The 19,532-nt window shown below is 39.7% G+C and overlaps 3 protein-coding genes across 4 annotated transcripts in view; 1 reads left to right on the top strand and 2 right to left on the bottom strand.

Moving 5' to 3' along the window:
* LOC135770791 (myelin-associated glycoprotein-like) overlaps nt 1–19,532 on the top strand; it is a 135,025-nt gene that overhangs the window by 62,561 nt on the left and 52,932 nt on the right. The window lies entirely within an intron of this gene.
* Nucleotides 2,996–6,110, bottom strand: LOC141282505 (uncharacterized). Its single transcript, XM_073815562.1, has one exon. It carries the CDS (start codon nt 5,996–5,998, stop codon nt 2,996–2,998), a length of 3,003 nt encoding a protein of 1,000 aa, XP_073671663.1. The 5' UTR covers nt 5,999–6,110.
* Nucleotides 7,704–18,678, bottom strand: LOC135770785 (myelin-associated glycoprotein-like). Of its 2 annotated transcripts, none has more exons than XM_065280587.2 (10): nt 18,522–18,678; nt 17,970–18,039; nt 17,217–17,576; nt 16,521–16,808; nt 9,990–10,238; nt 9,617–9,871; nt 9,440–9,524; nt 9,257–9,343; nt 9,024–9,093; nt 7,704–8,473 (listed from the first exon to the last, which is right to left on the bottom strand). In XM_065280587.2, the coding sequence occupies exons 1-10, from the start codon at nt 18,615–18,617 to the stop codon at nt 8,417–8,419; spliced, it is 1,617 nt and encodes a 538-aa protein (XP_065136659.1). In that variant the 5' UTR covers nt 18,618–18,678; the 3' UTR covers nt 7,704–8,416. The 2 variants fall into 2 exon arrangements, with proteins under 2 accessions (XP_065136659.1, XP_073671652.1); XM_073815551.1 differs by having other exon boundaries at nt 9,257–9,340.

Genomic DNA, 19,532 nt, shown 5'->3' with positions numbered 1-19,532 from the left:
AGTATGTTGATTTTCTTGGCAGAGAGATTGAGCTTTGACATTAAACTCTCTGTGCAGAAAGTTGCAGAACTTCCAGAATCCAGAAATGCATATGTGATCACCACTTTACTTCCTTTCTTAGATTTCACACATACATATTGTCTTTACCAGCCACAGTAAGAGCACTGGATTGAAGCGAGACCAAAGCACTACCCAGTGTAGGCTTTGATTCTTCTTTCCTACTATACTGAATGTTCTTTTTCTCTGATGAAGAAATATGAAGAAGACTTGGGTGCTTGAGATGACATATCTTACATATGCTTCTCTCCTTGCAATCACGGCTGACATGTCCTGTACATAAACAACCGAAACAAATCCCCTTCTTCTTTAGGAAATTAATCTTTTCTCCATGAGATTTCTCAGCGAGCCTTTTACAGAAGTCCAGTTCGTGTTCCCCTTCACAGGAAAGACAGAAACTTTTCACAGTCTTTCCACTACATTCCTTCACATCAGTTGCAGTGACTGTGGTGGCAAAACTGCTTCTAGATTTGTAATAAGATGATTTTACATTCAGATTTCTTCCTCCACTAGGCAGAACATCTTGAATGTTTCCAAATACTGGATCTGTGACTATTTTCACATGTCTTTCTATGAAATTCACAATGTCAGAAAAACAAGCTGGGTGATTACTTCTCTCCTGTAAATCATATGCCACTATCCTCCATTTTTCTCTCATCTTATAAGGAAGCTTTGCAAGAATGACTTGCATATTGGTGGCAAGATTCAACTCATTCATGTAATGAATATTCTGCATAACATTACAACAACTTCTGAGAAACAAACCATAATCCTGCAGAGCTTTAGCATCCTCAGACTTTATCGTTTTCCATACGAGTGCCTTCTCCATGTAAGCTGAGGCTATCCTTACCTCGTTGCCAAAATGCTCCTTTAGCAAAGCTTTGGCCCTTATGTACCCTTGAGAAGGAATCATGTGCCGACAACTCCTTACAAGTTCCTTAGGTTGCCCTCTTGTGTACTGTTCCAGGAAATGTAAAACATGTCTGCCTCACCAACTGCTTTCCTTTCCACCACCTCATCAAATGTCTGTATAAAATCATAGTAACGTAATGGATCCCCATCAAAGCATGGGACCTCCCTTGGAGGAAGTGAAGATGAATTACGCTGCTGAATTAATAGGGCAGCGATTTCATTTTGCTTATCAATCAGCTTAAAAATATTTCCTTCTTCCAAACCATCGTGTGAACTTGATCCATGTGCTCCGTGCACTCTAGGTCCATGTCCATTATCATGACTGGTGCTGGGTATGGCTAGTTGTGATGGCCTTGTATTAGATTGTACAGTATATTGCAGTTGTTGAACTGGTTGAGTTGGAAAATGCATTAAATCTTCTTGAGAAGCATGAATCTGAGTCTGTGCATAAGATGAAGGTGGATGTGACACCGCACATGAACTCGAAGGTAAGAATGATTCCACATGAGGAATAAGAGATTCAGCTCTAGTCTGTTTCTTCCTTAAAACATTGGTATCAGAAGGCATAGTAGATAGACTTGATTTCGATGTTGAGTCACTATATACTTTCATTTTGGCCATTGATACAGAGATTTCAGTGTCAAGCTCCATTTGTTCTTTTCTCCTCCTCAGATCTTCCTCTTCTTTCTGCAATGCATGTTTTTGCTGTAGCATTTTCTGACGTGCCAACAAGGCTGCCATTTCGGCCTCAGTCTTAAGACGAGCAGATGCAATAGAAGAACGACTGGATTGAGATCCATGAGTTGTGTTACTAGACAACGTTTTCCTGCTCACATTAGAAACACTGTCTGTTGGTTGTATTTGATTTTGTACATCATCATAGCCAGCATTAAGATTCTGATATTCATTTGGAACATGCATATTGTGAGATGATGAAACTGGTTCAACCGAAGATGTAGTGATAGAACTCAGCAAAGGTATAACAGGATTATCCATTGGCCTTGTAAAATCTAGAACAGGGAGTGATGAGCAAACATTTGCATGGCTTTGAGTAGAACATGATTCTGTAGTTTGGGCATTTTGCCTGGGATTTTCCTTTTCATCCAACCATTTTTCAACATCTTCCATAAATCCATCATTGTGCTTACATATTGATTCAAACAAATTTGTTTATTTAATTCAGCAGGAGGTAGAAACACAAGTATCTTTTTGTGCAACACAGATCCATCATCCTTTAAACATTTCAAAGATGCCAACATTGAACACACCCGTGGAGCTTTGTCATCACATTTCATGAGATCTTTCATAGTTAAAATCATGCTCTTCGTTTTATTCACATAGTTCCTTTTGCAATCCTTCAATTTTAAGTGCCAATGCCTTTGCCGTAGGCTTAGGCTCTCTCTTGCTGCTCTCAGCAGCGTTCTCGTTCTCATCTGCGTTCATTACGACCACAACGCAATCCACTTTCTTCAAACAGCGCCATACACAAAGCGCACTAATCGATCCAACAACTTCATGAATGGGCGCAGCACCACCACGCGATAACAAGTACGTAGCAACTATACACATTGTTCCACAACCACAATCCAATCCATTCAATAAAACTGTGCACAAACTTCACGCAGCAACACGGGCGTCTTCACACAGCAATGCTGTAGCCAAACACACACACAGCAAAACCGCTAACATACCTCTTCTGTAGACAATGTTTGCTTTCGCTGTGTGCGTCCGTGTTTCGTGTTGTGCGAACAGAGAAGTCCTTTCCGTTGATTCGCGATCCCAATGATCCACGATCCCAATGATCCGCGATCCCAATGATCAAATCCAACAGCAAGCCTTTTCTGTTGACTATGTTATAGCAGCAACCAATAGCCGCTAAGAGGCTGAGTAGAGGGAGTTAAATATGACGCGTTTCAGTTGCATACAGGGTGGTTTATTAATGTTGATCAGCAGACATGTAATGATGGCAAGATAAGTTCATCCCCAGTAAATGAACTAAATGAAAATAACTGTAAATCAAACTTACTTACTTACTGCCCTTAACGCCGAAGGCGCATAGGGCAGCAACAAAATCTTTCCACTTTTGTCGGTCTTGGGCCAGAGTGCCTATCGTTCCCCAGGTGTGGTGGTGGTCTTTCAGTTCTTGTTCCACCATTCGTCGCCAGGTGACTTTTGGCCTTCCTCTTTTTCTCCTTCCATCTGGTGTCCAATGTAGGGCTGTTTTAATTATGGAACCATCCTCTTTTCGAAGCACATGCCCAATCCATTGCCAGCGTCTTTTCATAATAATTGTGGGCATGTTCTCTTGATTACAGCGAGACAGTAGGTCTTCGTTAGAAATTTTGTTTGGCCAGAAAATCTTTAGTATTTTCCTGAGGCTCTTGGTGTGGAATGTGGACAGCTTTGTAAGGTCTTGTTGCGTCATTCGCCAGCATTCTGCTCCATATAGGAGTACTGGTATAATGCAGCTGTTGTAGAGTTTTAGTTTAGTTTTCACGCTGTACTGTGAGGACCTCCAAATGTTGCTCATGCTGATAAAGGCACTTCTTGCTTTATTCAATCTGTTCTGAATGTCCTTCTTACTACCACCATCTGGTGTGATGATGCTACCAAGATACACAAAGCTTTCAGTAAAAGTTATCTCGTCATTATTGATCTTGATGGGAGCTTGTGTAGTGGTGTTTATAGTCATCACCTCTGATTTCTTTTGGTTGATCTTTAAACCAACTTGGGAACTGTACTGGTTTAACTTATTGGTTTTGTCCTGCATATGTTGATGGGTGTGGGAGATTAGTGCCAAATCATCCGCAAAGTCCAAATCTTCAAGTGTGGAGAAGAGCGTCCATCTGATGCCGGTATGTCCTGTCTCTGTTGAGCGTCGCATCACCCAGTCAATGACAAGATTGAAGAGTAATGCAGACATCACGCAGCCTTGTCGGACACCGGTCGTTACCTCAAACCAAATGTCGCTTCCACCCACACAACAGCTGTAGTTTTTGTAGAAGCTTTTAATGAGCTTCACCAGGTGTTTTGGGATTCCGTAAGCCCTCAATATGTGCCACAAGCTATCCCTGTGTACACTATCAAATGCTTTCTCAAAATCTATAAAGTTCACATAGAGTTGTCTTTGCAATTCTGCACTCTGTTCGATGATGTTCCGCAAAGCAAATATCTGTTCTGTACAACTCCTGCCTTTTCTAAATCCTGCCTGCTCCTTTCTCAATGTTGAGTCAACTGCAGAAGACAATCTGCTTATGATCACTTTGGCAAGGATCTTGCTGGGGATTGACAAAAGGGTAATACCGCGCCAATTATTACAGTCGCTTAGGTTGCCCTTCTTTGGAATCTTGATAATCACCCCTTTGGTCCATTCCTCGGGTACGCAGGCTTTTCTCCAAATTGTTCTAAAAAGTGGTTCCAATATTTCAGCTGCTGTCTCTGGATCTGTCTTGAATAATTCTGCATTTAAGTTATCAAGTCCTGGGGCTTTATTGTTCTTCAGCTTCTTAATAGCTGCTACAATTTCTTCTTTGGTAGGTAGTTCGATGCTGATATCTAGGTCTATCTCTCCTTCTGGAATATCAGCGTTTTCCTCTGGTGATTTTCTGTTCAGTACTTCTTTAAAATGTTCAGCCCATCTTGCATCTTGTTCTGCTTCAGTTGTAAGAAGCTTTCCTTCTTTGTTTCTGATTGGTGGGCTGACTGTAGAATGGTATTTGCCGCAGATCTGCTTGGAAATTCTGTGTAGCATGCTTTGTTCTCCTCTGGCTGCAGCTATTTCAGCCCCTCTTGCGAGTTCTTCAACAAAAGCACGGCGGTCAGCACGTACCATTCTCTTCACTGTTTTGTTGGTCTCCTTGTATTTCTGCTTATATTTTTCCTGCAGTCTTTCTGATTGAGAGCTGAGTGTTTGGTTCTTCAGCTTGCGTCTTTCATCTATTACTTTCCAGGTGTTTGGCTTGATCCATTCTTTTGATCTCTTCTTCTCTCTGTATCCCAAATATTCCTCTGCACTCTGTTGGTAAGCAGTCTTGATGTTATTGAAGGCTTCATTGATGTTAGCTGGATTTATTTCCGTATTTAGATCCTGTAGCGCTTGGATCCTGTTCCTCACTTGTGTAACAAAACGGTGTTTTAAGCGAGGGTCATTCAGCTTCTGAGTGTCGAATTTCCGTTGTACGTGTGTCTTGTTCTGGGCTTTCCGAAGCTTTAGTCTAACCATTGCTGTTACTAGTTGATGATCACTTCCAACATCAGCCCCTCGCTTTACTCTCACATCCAGCAGTGATCTTCTCCACATTCCATTAATAAGCAGGTGATCAATCTGATTCTTGTCTCTGTTGTTGGGCGAGTACCAAGTCAGTTTGTGGATGTCACGGTGTGGAAACAAGGTGCTGCCAACAACCAAGTTATTGGTGACGCATAACTCTATTAGCCTTTCTCCGTTCTCATTCATCGTCCCACATCCATGTTTTCCTATTGCACGCTCGCAGTTAGAGTTGTCGTTCCCAACCTTTGCATTCAGGTCACCCATGATGATCATCATATCGTGCCTTGGTGTTGCCTTAATTTCTGCCTCTAACTGTTCATAAAAGAGGTCTTTTACTTCATCATCACTGTCATTAGTTGGACTGTAGCATTGGATGATAGTTAAATTCACGTGTTTTCCTTTTATTCTACCTCTCATAAGTCTGCTGTTAAGAGGTTTCCATTCTATCAGATTCTTTTCTACTCCTTTTCTCAAAATGATGGCAACACCTTCTTCGTGATTATTGTCTTCTCTTCCTGAGTATAGGACTGTCTCTGTCGTTGATGTCACCACTCTTCCTGATCCAGTCCACCTACTCTCGCTTATGCCTAAAATATGAAGATTGTAACGCCGCATTTCTGCTGTTACTTGCGCCATTTTACCTGTTTGATACATTGTACGAACATTCCAAAAACCTATCCTTGTCTTAGTTTTGGTGTTCAAGACCTCCATCTTCCTGGCAGTGGCTTCCTCAACAAGGCTTTCACCACTGTTATTCATACAAATCCCCTGAGGTGATTCTAGAGGCCCGTTACACCTGATTGTGGATGATGATTTTGTTGCTGTTTCCGTAACCAAGAAGTGTTTTCTAGGACAGAGTGGTTAGCCCTGTGCCAAACCCCCAACCTGGAGGACCAGGGACCACGCTTTGTCTGGTCACTACCCTTCTACTTGTCTGGCTTGGGAGACCCTACCAGGAGCACGAGGCTCCAGCCAGCATAGCTATCCAGGTCACTGAGACACGCAAGCCCCCCAACCACATCAAGGTGGTGGTCCGTTGTAAATCAAAGTAAACGTATAAAAAGAAACGTAGCTAAAAGAAACGGTCAACAGAAAGTGAGAGACCCAGCTACTCACCCTCTTCCACCATGAATCCACACGCAAACACACAGATGATATGCACCTGTGGATACACCAAGTGACGTAACAAACCAAAAGTGGCAATTTCAAAATAAAACTAATCAAAACCTTACCGGGCACTTATATATACTGTACATGTACAAAACACTGTGCAGCATGTTTACTTACAACAAAACCAGTGGACTCTGACATAATATTAGTTTGCGTCTATATAAACTCGTAATTTCTCCCGCTCACGTTTAAATGACAGCGGAGAGACTCGTCCACATTCTCGACAGACCACCCCCTCAAAGTATTCAGGACAGAAGCAGTTGAAAGTGGACAAAACAGACGTATTTAAATACCAGGTGTAAATGTGGTGTGTCTCTCTCGTCCACTTGTGATCCGATCAACGAAAACACATCTTAATACCAAGTGTAAACAGTCCCTAAGTTGTATAAGGGTGATTGCATGGACCTACATGGGAACCTTTAAGTAAGAGATAGCTGAAGTGGCATTATTTAATTGCTTTAGCCATAACCTCTGATACGATCAAATAAAATAAAGGTCATAAAGTTGCCATGGTGAGAAAATATCCTCAGGGGACCATGCCTTGGAACCACTAGATTAAGGCTAAGCCCCAATGTCTACAATGTCTGGCTCCACATGCCACTGTATGTTGTTTTACAAATTAAAAAATAATAATTTTTCGTTATTCCAGTGACCACTAGGGGTCAGTGTTATACATTGTATAGTACACACATACAGCCTCGTTGTTTACACCAATTAATAGATTCTTTACATAAACATTTCAGAACAAAATATTGCAATTTGATTGAAAATAAATTTCTAGTATTTGGAATTGGAATTGATTCAAGCTGAATATACAGTCTGAATTTCTAAATTGAAGAAATAAACTAGTAGGCCTATTGATATCAGTATTTTGATACTTACACAGTAAAAAAATAAAAGTTGTATCACATGTACTTCAATTGGTAATGCCTAAAAATGCATGTTGAAAATGTTTAAATATTTGATGTGTTACCATTTGAAGGATTTAAAAAAATAAATTCACGTTTGCTTGTTCACTTAGAGTGAGAAAATGGAAGTTTATAAAACAAAGTATGTTTTTTAACGAGAGACGCTTTCACTTTTTACAGTGTAGATGAATTAAAATCAAATATTTATTCTGACCTAATTATTTTTTGTTACAATATGTAGTTTTTACAAATTTTAAAATAAGTATTTTTCTTTGGCCAAATCTTTGTCAGTGCAAGGAAAAAATGAAAAACTCGACACAAAATCTTCGTAAGATCCTCCAGCGACCACTAGGGTTCAGTGTTACACATTGCATAGTACACAAATTAATGGTTTATTGGTTATTGGTTCACAATTACATAAACATAACAGCAACAAAATATTGAAATTCGATTGAAAATATTTATCTAGTATTTGATATGTGCCACATTTACAGTATGGATTCAAACTTGCATTATTTTCGTAAATTATACTAAACCTGATTATGATTCATGTTTTCCTGCATGATATGAGAATATTCCAAAAATAACCGTATGCACTGTTAAAACTCACACTAACTCATATGACGTTTAGCCTTCAAATCAGTTATACAAGAATTGCTTTGCACCTGCACAGAGACTATACAAGCTTAAAGGAGTAGTCCACTTTAAAGATGGGGTCCAACTCTTTGGACATAAAAATACTATGGTAAGTCAATGGACCCCAACTTTAAAGTGGACTACTCCTTTAAGAGCCAAATCAGCCTATCACAGCAGCAAATGTCTATTAGTTATGAAAAATATTTAAAATACAATGCTAAAAAACAGTAGTTAGGTAGTAAGGCTAAAAAAATTTATAAGAAGAGGAAATGAAACTGCTACCTACACTGAATTAAGAACCTTGACGCTACACCTTAAGAAAAACCAAACACTTGAAATAAAACCTTGAAAAAACTTCTTAGAAATAAATTGCACAGAAATTGCATAGTCAAGGGAATAAATGGCATGAGGCACTTTACCTTTCTCATTAATATAAACTGGTTAATCATGTGTTTATTTATTTTTATGTGTTGGCATAGACTGCTTCATCTTCATCTTGTCCACATGGCAGGTCATCACACTGTCAACAAGAAAATAGTGTCATACACTGAAAAAAATGATTCATTGAATTTAATCAATTTTTTAAGGTAAGTGGTTGCAATCAATTTATTTAAGCTACATTTAAACAAAAGTTTTATATTTTATTTTACCTTACTAATCTTTTTGGTTTAAATGTATCTTAAATCAATTGATTGCAACCACTTACCTTAAAAAAATTGATTAAATTCAATGAAGAATTTTTTTCAGTGTATATTACACTGTCATAAATCATATATTCATTTAATTAATTTCAAATAACCCCTTTAATTATAAAACTGTAAGTCAGACCTGATATTTAATGTCACCGTTTTAACTATTGCTATACTAATGAACAACTGTTTTGTAAAGTCGATAAGTGACATGACTATTCGGCTGTTAGCGTAGGCACCATTGAACTTTAATCACATCCAGCATACAAAGCAACACCTCCATTAAAGTGTTAATAAACCTTAAATGAACTTTCATACTTCTCACAGAATGCACACAGGACTCCTGCATTTACTGTATGAAAGAAAAGCATTTGTACCTACCCCCCAGTTCTCATAATCAACCAAGTCATCTTGGTTTTTTGTGTACATATCATTGCTTTTCTCTTTTTTGCTGACAACAAAATAAGATACAAAGTATTAATAAATGTGTAAAATAAAATGTGTGAATAAAATAACAAATGTGTGTTTTGATACAAATACACTAAACAATGTGTGAAGATAAAATATCACAGTTGTGTTGTGTGAATGCAACTGGACAGTTACAATGTGCACACCTTTCTAAGCCAGACTCTGGGGTCGTCTTCATTTCATTGAAGTCCGCTTTCATATCCATTGAATGCTGTTCCTCAGCTCTGCGCCTACTTCAAGACAAATAATGAAAGCGAGTTTAAAAGATAGACAAGAAACAAGAGAGAGAGAGAGAGAGAGAGAGAGAGAGAGAGAGAGCAGTGTCTTACCTGTGTCTTTTGGCTACATAAACTGAAATGACCACCAAAGTAACTAAAACAGCAGCTGTGGCAACCGCAATATATATGATCATACCTTTAAAGCAAAATAGATCATTTTAAATAATTATTTTTTTATAAAGCCACTGATACAGACATCAACATTTATATTTGAATATTAAGTCTTACGGTGATTAGGGACTTGCAGAGTTATGACAGAGTTTCCCTCACTGTTACTGGCAGAGCAATGGATAGCGTCAGGGAAACCCTCCCACCCCTGAAGGGTAAAGATGGTAAGAAAACCATTTTGTTCAATGCTAGAGCTGGGGAAAACTGTTGATGGACCAAACCACTTGACTTCACTGGGTGGGTTGGAGTCCACGATACAAACACAGACTGTAGTCTCTGATTCGCAGGAAGACCCGTTTTTAATCTCAGGAGGATCTATAATAAATAGGTAGGTAGGTAGATATTAACTGTATAACTAACTGTAAGTACAATATTATTTTGAAACTTATATAAATTAATATAAGGCCCTTCATTTGTAGTGCATTATACTTACACAACACATTAATCTTCTGAGGACTGGAGCTGTTTTGTCCCTCTGTGTTATTGGCGGTGCAGAATATGGCTTCAATATATCTGGACACATTATTCAGTTTATAGGTGGGTCCATTAGCCAACAGAGATCCATTTAAACTAATCCACTGGAAACTAGCAAGTGGATTACTGTTACAGGAGCAGATCAGTTCAACAGATGTGTTCTCCTTCACTGGTGAGTTACTCTTCACATTTACATTATATGGAGGATCTGAGTGAGATAAAATGTTGATTCAATTTAATTACGACATCACTAATTTTCAGAGTATCCAATGGTTCTCAAAAATGGCATTGTGTTAGCACTTTCATTTTGAAGAGTGCATACACCTTATCCAAAATAGAATCACAGATGAGTTATTAAAGATCGCAGCGATAAACAAATAACAACATGACCCAATTTCCAACAATCTAATCAATTATTGATTGACAAATTGAAGTCCCGTTTACCTTTTTATCTCTTTTTAGAAGTCGTTTCACTCGGATATACATTACGACAGGGAAACTAAGACTATCGCTATTTCTGTTTCATTGTGTCTTTAACATTTTAATACCACAGATGTTCTACAAATCCTTTAAATATATTTATAACACAATAACCTCTATGAGTGTAATTGACAAATAACTGTTCTGCTTTACTGTTGTCAGGAGCCCATCACTATCCACGTCACCACTTTCTTCTGAGTTCTAATCCCCATCACCTGTATCTTTTCACCATATCCGTTTATAACCCTCTCGTTCCCTTTCACTCATTGTCTGGTCAGACTTACCCATGCTACTCATCTGGAACTTACCTGTTGTTATCCTCAGTAACCCTCCCGGAATCCTTCGATCACCATCTGCAATAAAGACTATATTATTATTTAGCTAAGTGCATTCCAGAACTTCATATATCTATTATACTCACCTGTTATCCATCTGCATCAGTGTGTGTTTCAATAAAGTGCTGTTATACTTATCTTCAGTCTACTTCCTGGTTCTGAGCTTGACAGAAGACCAGACCTAAAATAAAAAACACCACTGATCCCGAGGAGAATCTGATTCACGATCCTTTAGCGGAACTGGTTCAGGCGGTTCGCCTGTCATTACTACCATCTACTCCAATAAACCCTTCTTCCGTAACTGATGAAATACTTCACTCTGCGCTCCAGCTAATACTTCCGCAAAACCCCGCTGCTTTGTCAGCTGCCTCTGCTAGTCCCATGGCCCACTAGTCACACTCTACTCAAGGGTTGTGTTTACCCTCTCTCCCTCCCGGAACAAAAGGCCATGGAGGAGTATGTGGAGAAAGCTTTACAACAACAGTTTATTCGACCATCTACCTCCCGGCCTTTGTGACCCCCTTAGGCCACTATGAATACCAGGTCATGCCCTTCGGACTCTCTAACTCACCGGTTGTCTTCCAAGGCTACATGAACAAAGTCTTTTGTGAATACCTCAACAGGTTTGTGATCTACATAGTCGATATTCTCATATATTCTACCTCTCTCTCAGAACATCATTGTCACATAAACCTAGTTCTGTAAAAACTGAGAGAGCATCAGCTATACCTGAAGTTGGAGAAGGGAGAGTTTCATACCACCACTGTACATTTCCTTGGGTACATCCTCAACATGTAGTACAAATGGACCAGAGGAAGGTGAAGAAGATTGACAACTGGCCCCTACGCACTACAGAAACAGATACCCTCTCTCGTCTCCATAGTTCATTTTCTGAGGACCTCCAACCCAAAACCATTGTCCCTACAGCCATGTTTGTCAGCCCTGTCAGATTGTTTGGGCTATCAATGAGCAGATTACCCAGGAAAATCTCCTTAACCTAGCTCTGCCAGGTGTTTCCGATAATCGCACCTACTTGCCCACACCCCTCCATAATGAGCTCTTGGACACTGGTTACTCTATTTGGGCTTTGGACATCTTGGTAGCAGGTGCACCCTTTCGTTCCTCAATCAACGTATGTTTCCTGATATGTTCGAGGGTGCTCATCTGTGCCATAACCAAAACACTTAGAAAACTTCCCGTAGGCAAACTTACAATGGCCATTGTCCCATTTGGGCATCGATTTCATGACCAACCAACCCAAATCCCAGAATCACACCTGTGTCTTAGTGGTAATTAACAGATTTTCTAAGGGATGCAAACTGATTTCATTGCCCAAACTCCCTACCACCTTTGAGACTGCTAAAGCCCTCTTCAACCACGTGTTCCACAATTCCCTGCCACTATCCACCACGGGGCTCATCCCTTTCCAATGTATCCTTGGTTACCAACCTCCTGTTTTCCCCTGGTAAGGTGAGCCCTCTGCAGTTCCAGCCATCTACTACTGGTTCCATCAGATCGAGGGGGTTTGGGCCTCGGCTTACGTACATCTCCAACAGGCTGTGTAGAGGCATCAAGACCAAGCCAACTGACATTGCACTGATCCGCCTGAGTACCAACCTGGCCAAAAGGTTTGGCTCTTTACTCAGGATATCCACCTTCGACAGCCCTGCCGCAAGCTGAGTCTCCGCTACATCGATCCCTTCACCGTGCAGAGGCAGCTGAACGAAGTTAGTTACAGGCTCAACTTACCTCCCGAGTACAGGATCTCACCTTCATTTCATGTGTCAATGTTAAAACCCTTCACTCATCCTGTCTCTCATCCTTCCACGGATCCTAACACTACAGCTGTGCCTGCTCCTCCCGTTCCCGTGGAAGAGGAGCCCATCTACCGCGTCCAAAACATCATGGACTCTTGGCGGCGAGGTCCTCATGTGGAATACTTAGTCGACTGTGAGAACTATGGCCCTGAGGAACACTCGTGGTCCCCCCGTGAAGACATCTTGGACCCCACTCTCCTCACTCAGTTCCATACAAATCACCCCGATCACCCAGCTCCCAGACATCGATGTAGACCTTGCCGCTGTATTTCCCCCTCTCAACAGCTGTCAAGAGCCGCCTCGGGAGTAGGGGGTACTGTCAGGATCCCATCACCATCCATGTCACCAGTCACTCCTCCCACTCATTCACTTTCTCCTGAGTTCTAATCCCCATCACTTGTGTCTCATCACCATATCCCTTTATAACCCTCTCATTCCCTGTCACTCATTGTCTGCTCTCATCACTCATGGACACTTAGACTCACCTATGCTACTCACCTGGAACTTACCTGTTGTTTTTCTCAGTAACCCTCCGGGAATCCTCCGATCACCATCTGCAATAAAGACATTATTATTCTTCAGCTAAGTGCATTCCAGAACTTCATATATCTATTATACTCACCTGTTATCCATCTGCACCAATGTGTGTTTCAATAAAGTGCTGTTATATTACCTTCAGTCTACTTCCTGGTTCTGAGGCTGACAACTGTAACCTACTGTTGGGGATTTTTTAATAAAGGATTGTTTTTTTATGTTTTTTTTATTGTTTGCTTATAACAGTTTTTTTTACTTCATGGTATCAGGGACCTTCAAACATGACTGGCACCAGCCAGTAGGGGGGCACAAAGGGCTCCACACTGCGACCAAATAATTCAACCAGTTTTTGAAACAGTGCAAGCATTTTTTACAAGTACTCATTTGCATGGAGCGTCAATCATTTTACGACACCATGCGCTCTAATCTATGATGGATTTACACAGCTCCGCTTGAAGTCTAACACATTTTAACACATCTCACTCAGAACCATGACAAGGCTCGGGGTCATTAGACAGAGATGAGAAGATACAGAGATTGGGTGACTTCTAAATTAATACCTAAAAATATTATAGATAAGAACAAAGGTTTTAGACATTAGTTGTCCAGGTCAGTAAAACTGGATAGAAGACGAGAAACGTGTAAGGATAAAAGGATTTTATTGTATATATTGATTAATAAAATAATGTATGTTACAAGCAACAAATTAATTAAAAATGAACTATAGTGTATTAAAGCAGACATAAATAAAATCTGACTTTTTATGTTTAAGTGCTATAATTGGGTCCCCAGTGCTTCTATCAACGTAGAAAATGTGAAAAAGATCAACCAAGTAACTTAGCTTTGGGAAACCATTCTCTGCAAGCATGTGAAAAAATAGCTCATTAAAATGTGGAAGGGGATAATACTGCCCCTTAATCTGCACTATCCAAGTACAACTAACAGGCACTGCCATTTAGTGCAGAGATCAGCTCATTTACATTTACAAAGGACACACCCAAAAATGGCATATTTTTGCGCACACCTACAAAGTGACAATTTTAACATCCTATAATAAATGATCTGTTTGGTATTTTGAGCTAAAACTTCACATACGTACCGTAGGCACAACAAAGATTTATTTGTCATATTAAAATAGTCTAAAATTAGAAGTGTCCCCTTTAACTAAAATCAGCATAGGGGAAAAGTAAATCTTGAGCCCTGACTAGATCTTTATGTATTATAAATATTTTATAATATTTCTTCATGTTTTATATATATATTATTTTGTTGGAAGATATGCGGATTCAAAATAAACAGTTTATCATAAAATATATACAGAGAATATAAAATGCATGCATATGAGTGTGGCACTTCAAATGTGGTCACTCTAGGGCAGTGTTTCTCAATCCTGGTCCTCGAGGACCCTCCCCCTCCCGGAATGTTTTAAATGTCTCCTTAATTAACACACCTGATTTAACTCATTAACTTGTTAAGCCGCATTCAGACCGCCAGCGATGTTATCGCTGTGTGTCGCCCGTCTCTTTCAATGAGGCGTTTCTAAATCTGCGTGTCATAAACAAATGAGTACCATCCACGCCAGTAACTGACGAGAGAAGGATGACGTGAACTCCACTGCTTCGTTCTCATTGGTAGTCGCTCCTGAAATTCACTCAACATTTGCATAAAGTTATACTTTTCTTAACTTTCTCGCGTCGCTGGACACGCCCCTACGGTCGCCAACGGTCATTTTCGCTCATGCTGCCGGAAGTCGCCCGGTTTCCGTTGAAATGAATGAGGTCGCTCTGCTACTGCTGGTCCCTGGCTGTCTGAATGGGGTGTTTGGGCGACATTCTGGAAGGAGGTTGATGAGTTGGTTCAGGTGTTGTAATTAAGGAGACATCTAAAACTTTCTGGTAGGGGGTCCTCGAGGACCAGGACTGAGAAACACTGCTCTAGGGCACAACATTGTGTTAATTCAGGCCTTCCTAAGGCCTAGTCCACATGGACACAGGTATTTTTATAACCAGAGTTTTTCCTCCAAAAAATCCCCGTCCACACATGCTCAGTTTAAAAGAAATCTCCGTCCTCATGAAAAAACAAAAACACGCTATCAAGCGCTGTCAAGAGCATGCCACGCCAGCAGGCGGCAATATAACCCAAATTGTAAAGCCACCTTGGCCAATCAGAAGCCTAACAAAAGTGACATTGTAGGCAAAACCCCCTGTTTTACTGTCTACATAGTCTCTGCCTCAGACGTCACGCCCACAGAATGTTGGCTAAACATTTGATGTTTATAGTACACTTTTCTGGAAACCTTGTGGGAATGTCAAAGTCGTCTTTTGATTTGTTGAAATAAACGGGATTTCCTGGAGACACGAGTGTCGCAAGTAGTTTCGGTCCCTGGAAAACAAAGCTCTGGCATTCCATTGAGGAAGAGAATCAGTCGTGTTCACGTGGATAATAATGACCAGTTATCATGATCAGCTAAACATTGGATTCTCAAAAAAAAGTTTGCAGCATAGACTCTCTAAAAGACGTCCAAGAGTTTGGTTGAGGCAGTTAGTGGAGTCAAAAAGTTCGGTTCTCCTGAATTGCTTGTAGGTGTTAAAATGTGGAGATATATGCTTTAGTGACGTTAGATGAAACAAACTGTGATTGGTTGTTTGACATGTCGGTCAAACAGCCTCGGGGGCGGGGTTTGTCCAGAAAAAGCAGTGAGAAACACGCGAGACTACTGTCTACACAACAACACTGCAACCAACGTTTCTTCAAATCCTCACCCTGGCAGGGTTTTTTAAAAATGTTCGGTTAGTTTCAGTGCCCTGATATTGCATTTCCGTGTGGACGAACGTCCGAACTGCGTAAAAAAAGTCACGATTATAAAAATAGCCGTGTCTGTGTGGACTACGCCTAATATATATCAATATATCATATTTCTATGTATAACAAGTATAATTGGCTGCACTTCGGAGTAATGGTGAATGTATAAACCTGAAATCAAATATATTTGTACATACAGAAACTTTGAAAATAAACCTTGTTTCACAGCAGATTTACAAGGATACTGCCTTATAAACCCCAGTGTGACAAAGAGCACTGTAATAAGGAAAACGCACTAGAAAGGAATATATTGTGCAAGACATGAAAGATAAACACCTAATAAATGTATTAAAAATATTTTTTTGTTTCCTCTGAAATTTTCTGGGGACCCCCTGGAACCTCCTGGAGGCCCCTGGTCTGAAAACCCCTGGTCTATAACATGTGCACTGTATAAAACCTTTCATATTGTTTGCTAACTGGAATAAACATTCAAGATGGGAAAAAAACTTTTCTCATGCTTACATTTAACTTTGAGTGTTTTGCTGCTGGTCACTTTTTTCCCACCGCTAAAGTGTGCAGAGCAGTTGAGAGGTTTATTATGATCTTCTCTGGAGGGTGTGAAGGTCAGAGATGATGTTAATCTCCATTGACCGTGGTCTTGTGACTGCGACTGACTTGTGTGCGTGCCGTTGAGGCTCCAAGTGAGTTGGGACGGCGGGTCAGATGGGCAGGAATGTGACAGAATACAGGTAGCGGTCGTTTCTTTCTGTGACATCACTTCTTCATCCACAGCAATCAGTTCAGGTGAATCTGGTAAATCGATTTATATATTTAAAACTATTTATATGACACGTCAATGGGATATATTATACATTTATACAAATTAAAGCTGCAATCCGTAACTTTTTTGCTTAAAAACAAACAAAAAATCTGTTATTGAACAAGTATAAAAAAATCTGTGTTTAAAACTTTCCCCTCGCCCTGATTTACAACATTAAATTTGTAATCATGATTGCAAGTTGGGCTATCAGGGTTCGATTTCAGTGTCAGTGTGACATCATTAGACCTCAGTTTACGTAAATATATGTAAAGTAAGGCCGAGATGAAGAGATAAATATGTGAAAGTTAAGGATTGCAAGTTTAATTTAAATGTTAAACATGTAAATAAGTAAAATTACCAGCTGGCAATTTTATGTGACAAATAGCAACTACTCATACCTTTCACTATAATAGTAACTTTATTCTCCGTGTATGAGTACTGGTTGAAATCTTTGATCTCGATGCGGAACATGTACGGTCCAGTATCGCTGGGCTGTAGAGAGTTGATTTTCAAAGTGCAGTTTTTCTGATGCAGATCACCAAGAAGACTTGTGCGACCCTTGAATTTGTCAATGATTTTGGAAGTCTCTTTGTGGTAGATTACAGCTTTATCTTTGAACCAGATTCCTGTAAATTCCTTATATGTCTTTTCATTTGATGGGTAGTTGAACTTACAAGGGATCACCACACATGAGTCAGACAGACCCACTACTGATTTTTGTATTTCAGCATTCCAAGGGTTATCACTAGCAGATGATGCTAAAAAAGAAATTCAGATTACATTTATGCATTTTGGTAGAAATTCAGAATTACTTGAATTATAGAAAAACTACTGTTAAGACACTTTCCACAACGCCAGCTTCATTGGTTATCTAATGAGAACCATCACATTTAAACACTTTTCTTTTTGCAGACATTGCCGTTTTGTACTGTAGGTCCAGACACGAATCCCAGTCATTACTTGTAGACATAATAGATTTTGTTCAACAGACATCCATTCCTATCAGGAATGATTCACTTTGCTATTTTAGATTTTGGAGTTAAATATTATTTACTGGACATTTATACCTATCAAACCTGACATGTTTTAACTTACTTGTCTCAATAATAAATAAAAAGATAAATCTTACAGGCCTACTTTATGTTACCAACCTCTTAGGTAAAGAATGAATGCAAAAAAACAGTTTCGGAAAGCCACCATCTTTACATCAGAATGGAGCACCTGGAAATGTAAGGGGATTTTGTTAATTTAATGGCTTCTATGTTGTCTAGCATAATTTTTATTTACACTAAAAAATGCTAGGTTATTTTCAACTCAGCATTGGGTAAAAAGTGACAAGCCCAGCCCGTTGGGTTGTAATTTAAATTTTAACCTATGCTGGGTTGTTTTAACCCATTGTTGGCTCAAATTAAAACATTTTCTGGGTTCATTTAACCCAATTGCTGAGCTTGTCCCTTTTTGACCCAATGCTGGGTTGAAAATAAGCCAGCTTTTTTGAGTGTACTAAAACAGCATGCATGTATAATTACAGTCACAAATCACAGAGTATTATTATTATTAACAAAAAGTTTGAACATTTTAAGTCATTATTGTATTTTTACAGTAAAAGGACCAAAACTTCAGCAGTGCTTTAGTTGTAAGTCAAATAAAAGTAGGTGGTGCAGTAAAAGAGGTAAATAAATCTTAGCATCGCTGTCACATACCTTGTATGTCTTTAAACCGTGTCCAAGCTGGTATGCTGAAGATGTGGAGATATATAGTGATAAATAAGTTACTTCCTTTCTGCCGCACCATGACATTAGCCTTAGTATTTTATCACCTTTACCACAATTGTAGAGAAGAACATTTACATGTGAGTCAGTGTGGCTTAACACATTTGGTCTTACTTCCTGTTGTTGAGGAGTAGATGATCAGCTCACCTGCAATTTAGACACATCAACAGTAAAGTGTTGTCTGATATCCTCTTGTTAGACTTGTTCTGTCCCTACAAAACTTTTTTTTAAGGAACGTGAAACAACTGTTTGCAGTTTGCATTACACAATCTTTTTAAAAGTTCATCCAGCGACCACTATGGATCAGTGTTATACCTTGTAAAGGACACTTGGCCTGGTTGTTGACACAAATCAATAGTTATTTATCAAAATTGGTTGGAAGGTTGGAAGGGTAGATTTATGTGAACATACCCAGGGGCGCCGTAAGGGGGGGGGAAGTTAGGACGATTCTAAGGGCCCATGAACTTTTGAGGGCCCCAGCCAAGGACTGTGCCGCACACGCAACCCCCTTATTAAGCTGAGCCCTCTTAGCTCTGCCCCGTCTTTACTCTGCGTTTTAGCGCCGTCTTCAATCCACGGTCTCACAGTGCAGAGTGAACTTCAGAAGAGAGCAAGGTGTGTGTATTTACTGCTATTTGGTATGATATCTGCATATGTGCACTTCCTAAATGCAGTTTACACAATGTGACGCTGGATCAATACAATGTAGTTTTCTTTCCACTGTAATAAGTCTTCGCTCTGTTCACCTCAGTTTAAAAAACACAAGGTGATTTATGTTCCCTGTTTTGTGTTATGATTCTAACGCGAAGTCAGCCCTTATACGCTGTTTAATTAACGTAGCACGTATAAGCTAATTAACATAAACTAGAAATGCGATCAGTTACACACCAGTTTTGTAACGCAATATGCCAAGGGAAGTATTTTTATGCAGTCGTGAATCGA

Source organism: Paramisgurnus dabryanus, chromosome 8, assembly GCF_030506205.2.
Source record: "Paramisgurnus dabryanus chromosome 8, PD_genome_1.1, whole genome shotgun sequence".
Taxonomy (NCBI): domain Eukaryota; kingdom Metazoa; phylum Chordata; class Actinopteri; order Cypriniformes; family Cobitidae; genus Paramisgurnus; species Paramisgurnus dabryanus.
This window is presented reverse-complemented; position numbering and strand designations above follow the sequence as displayed.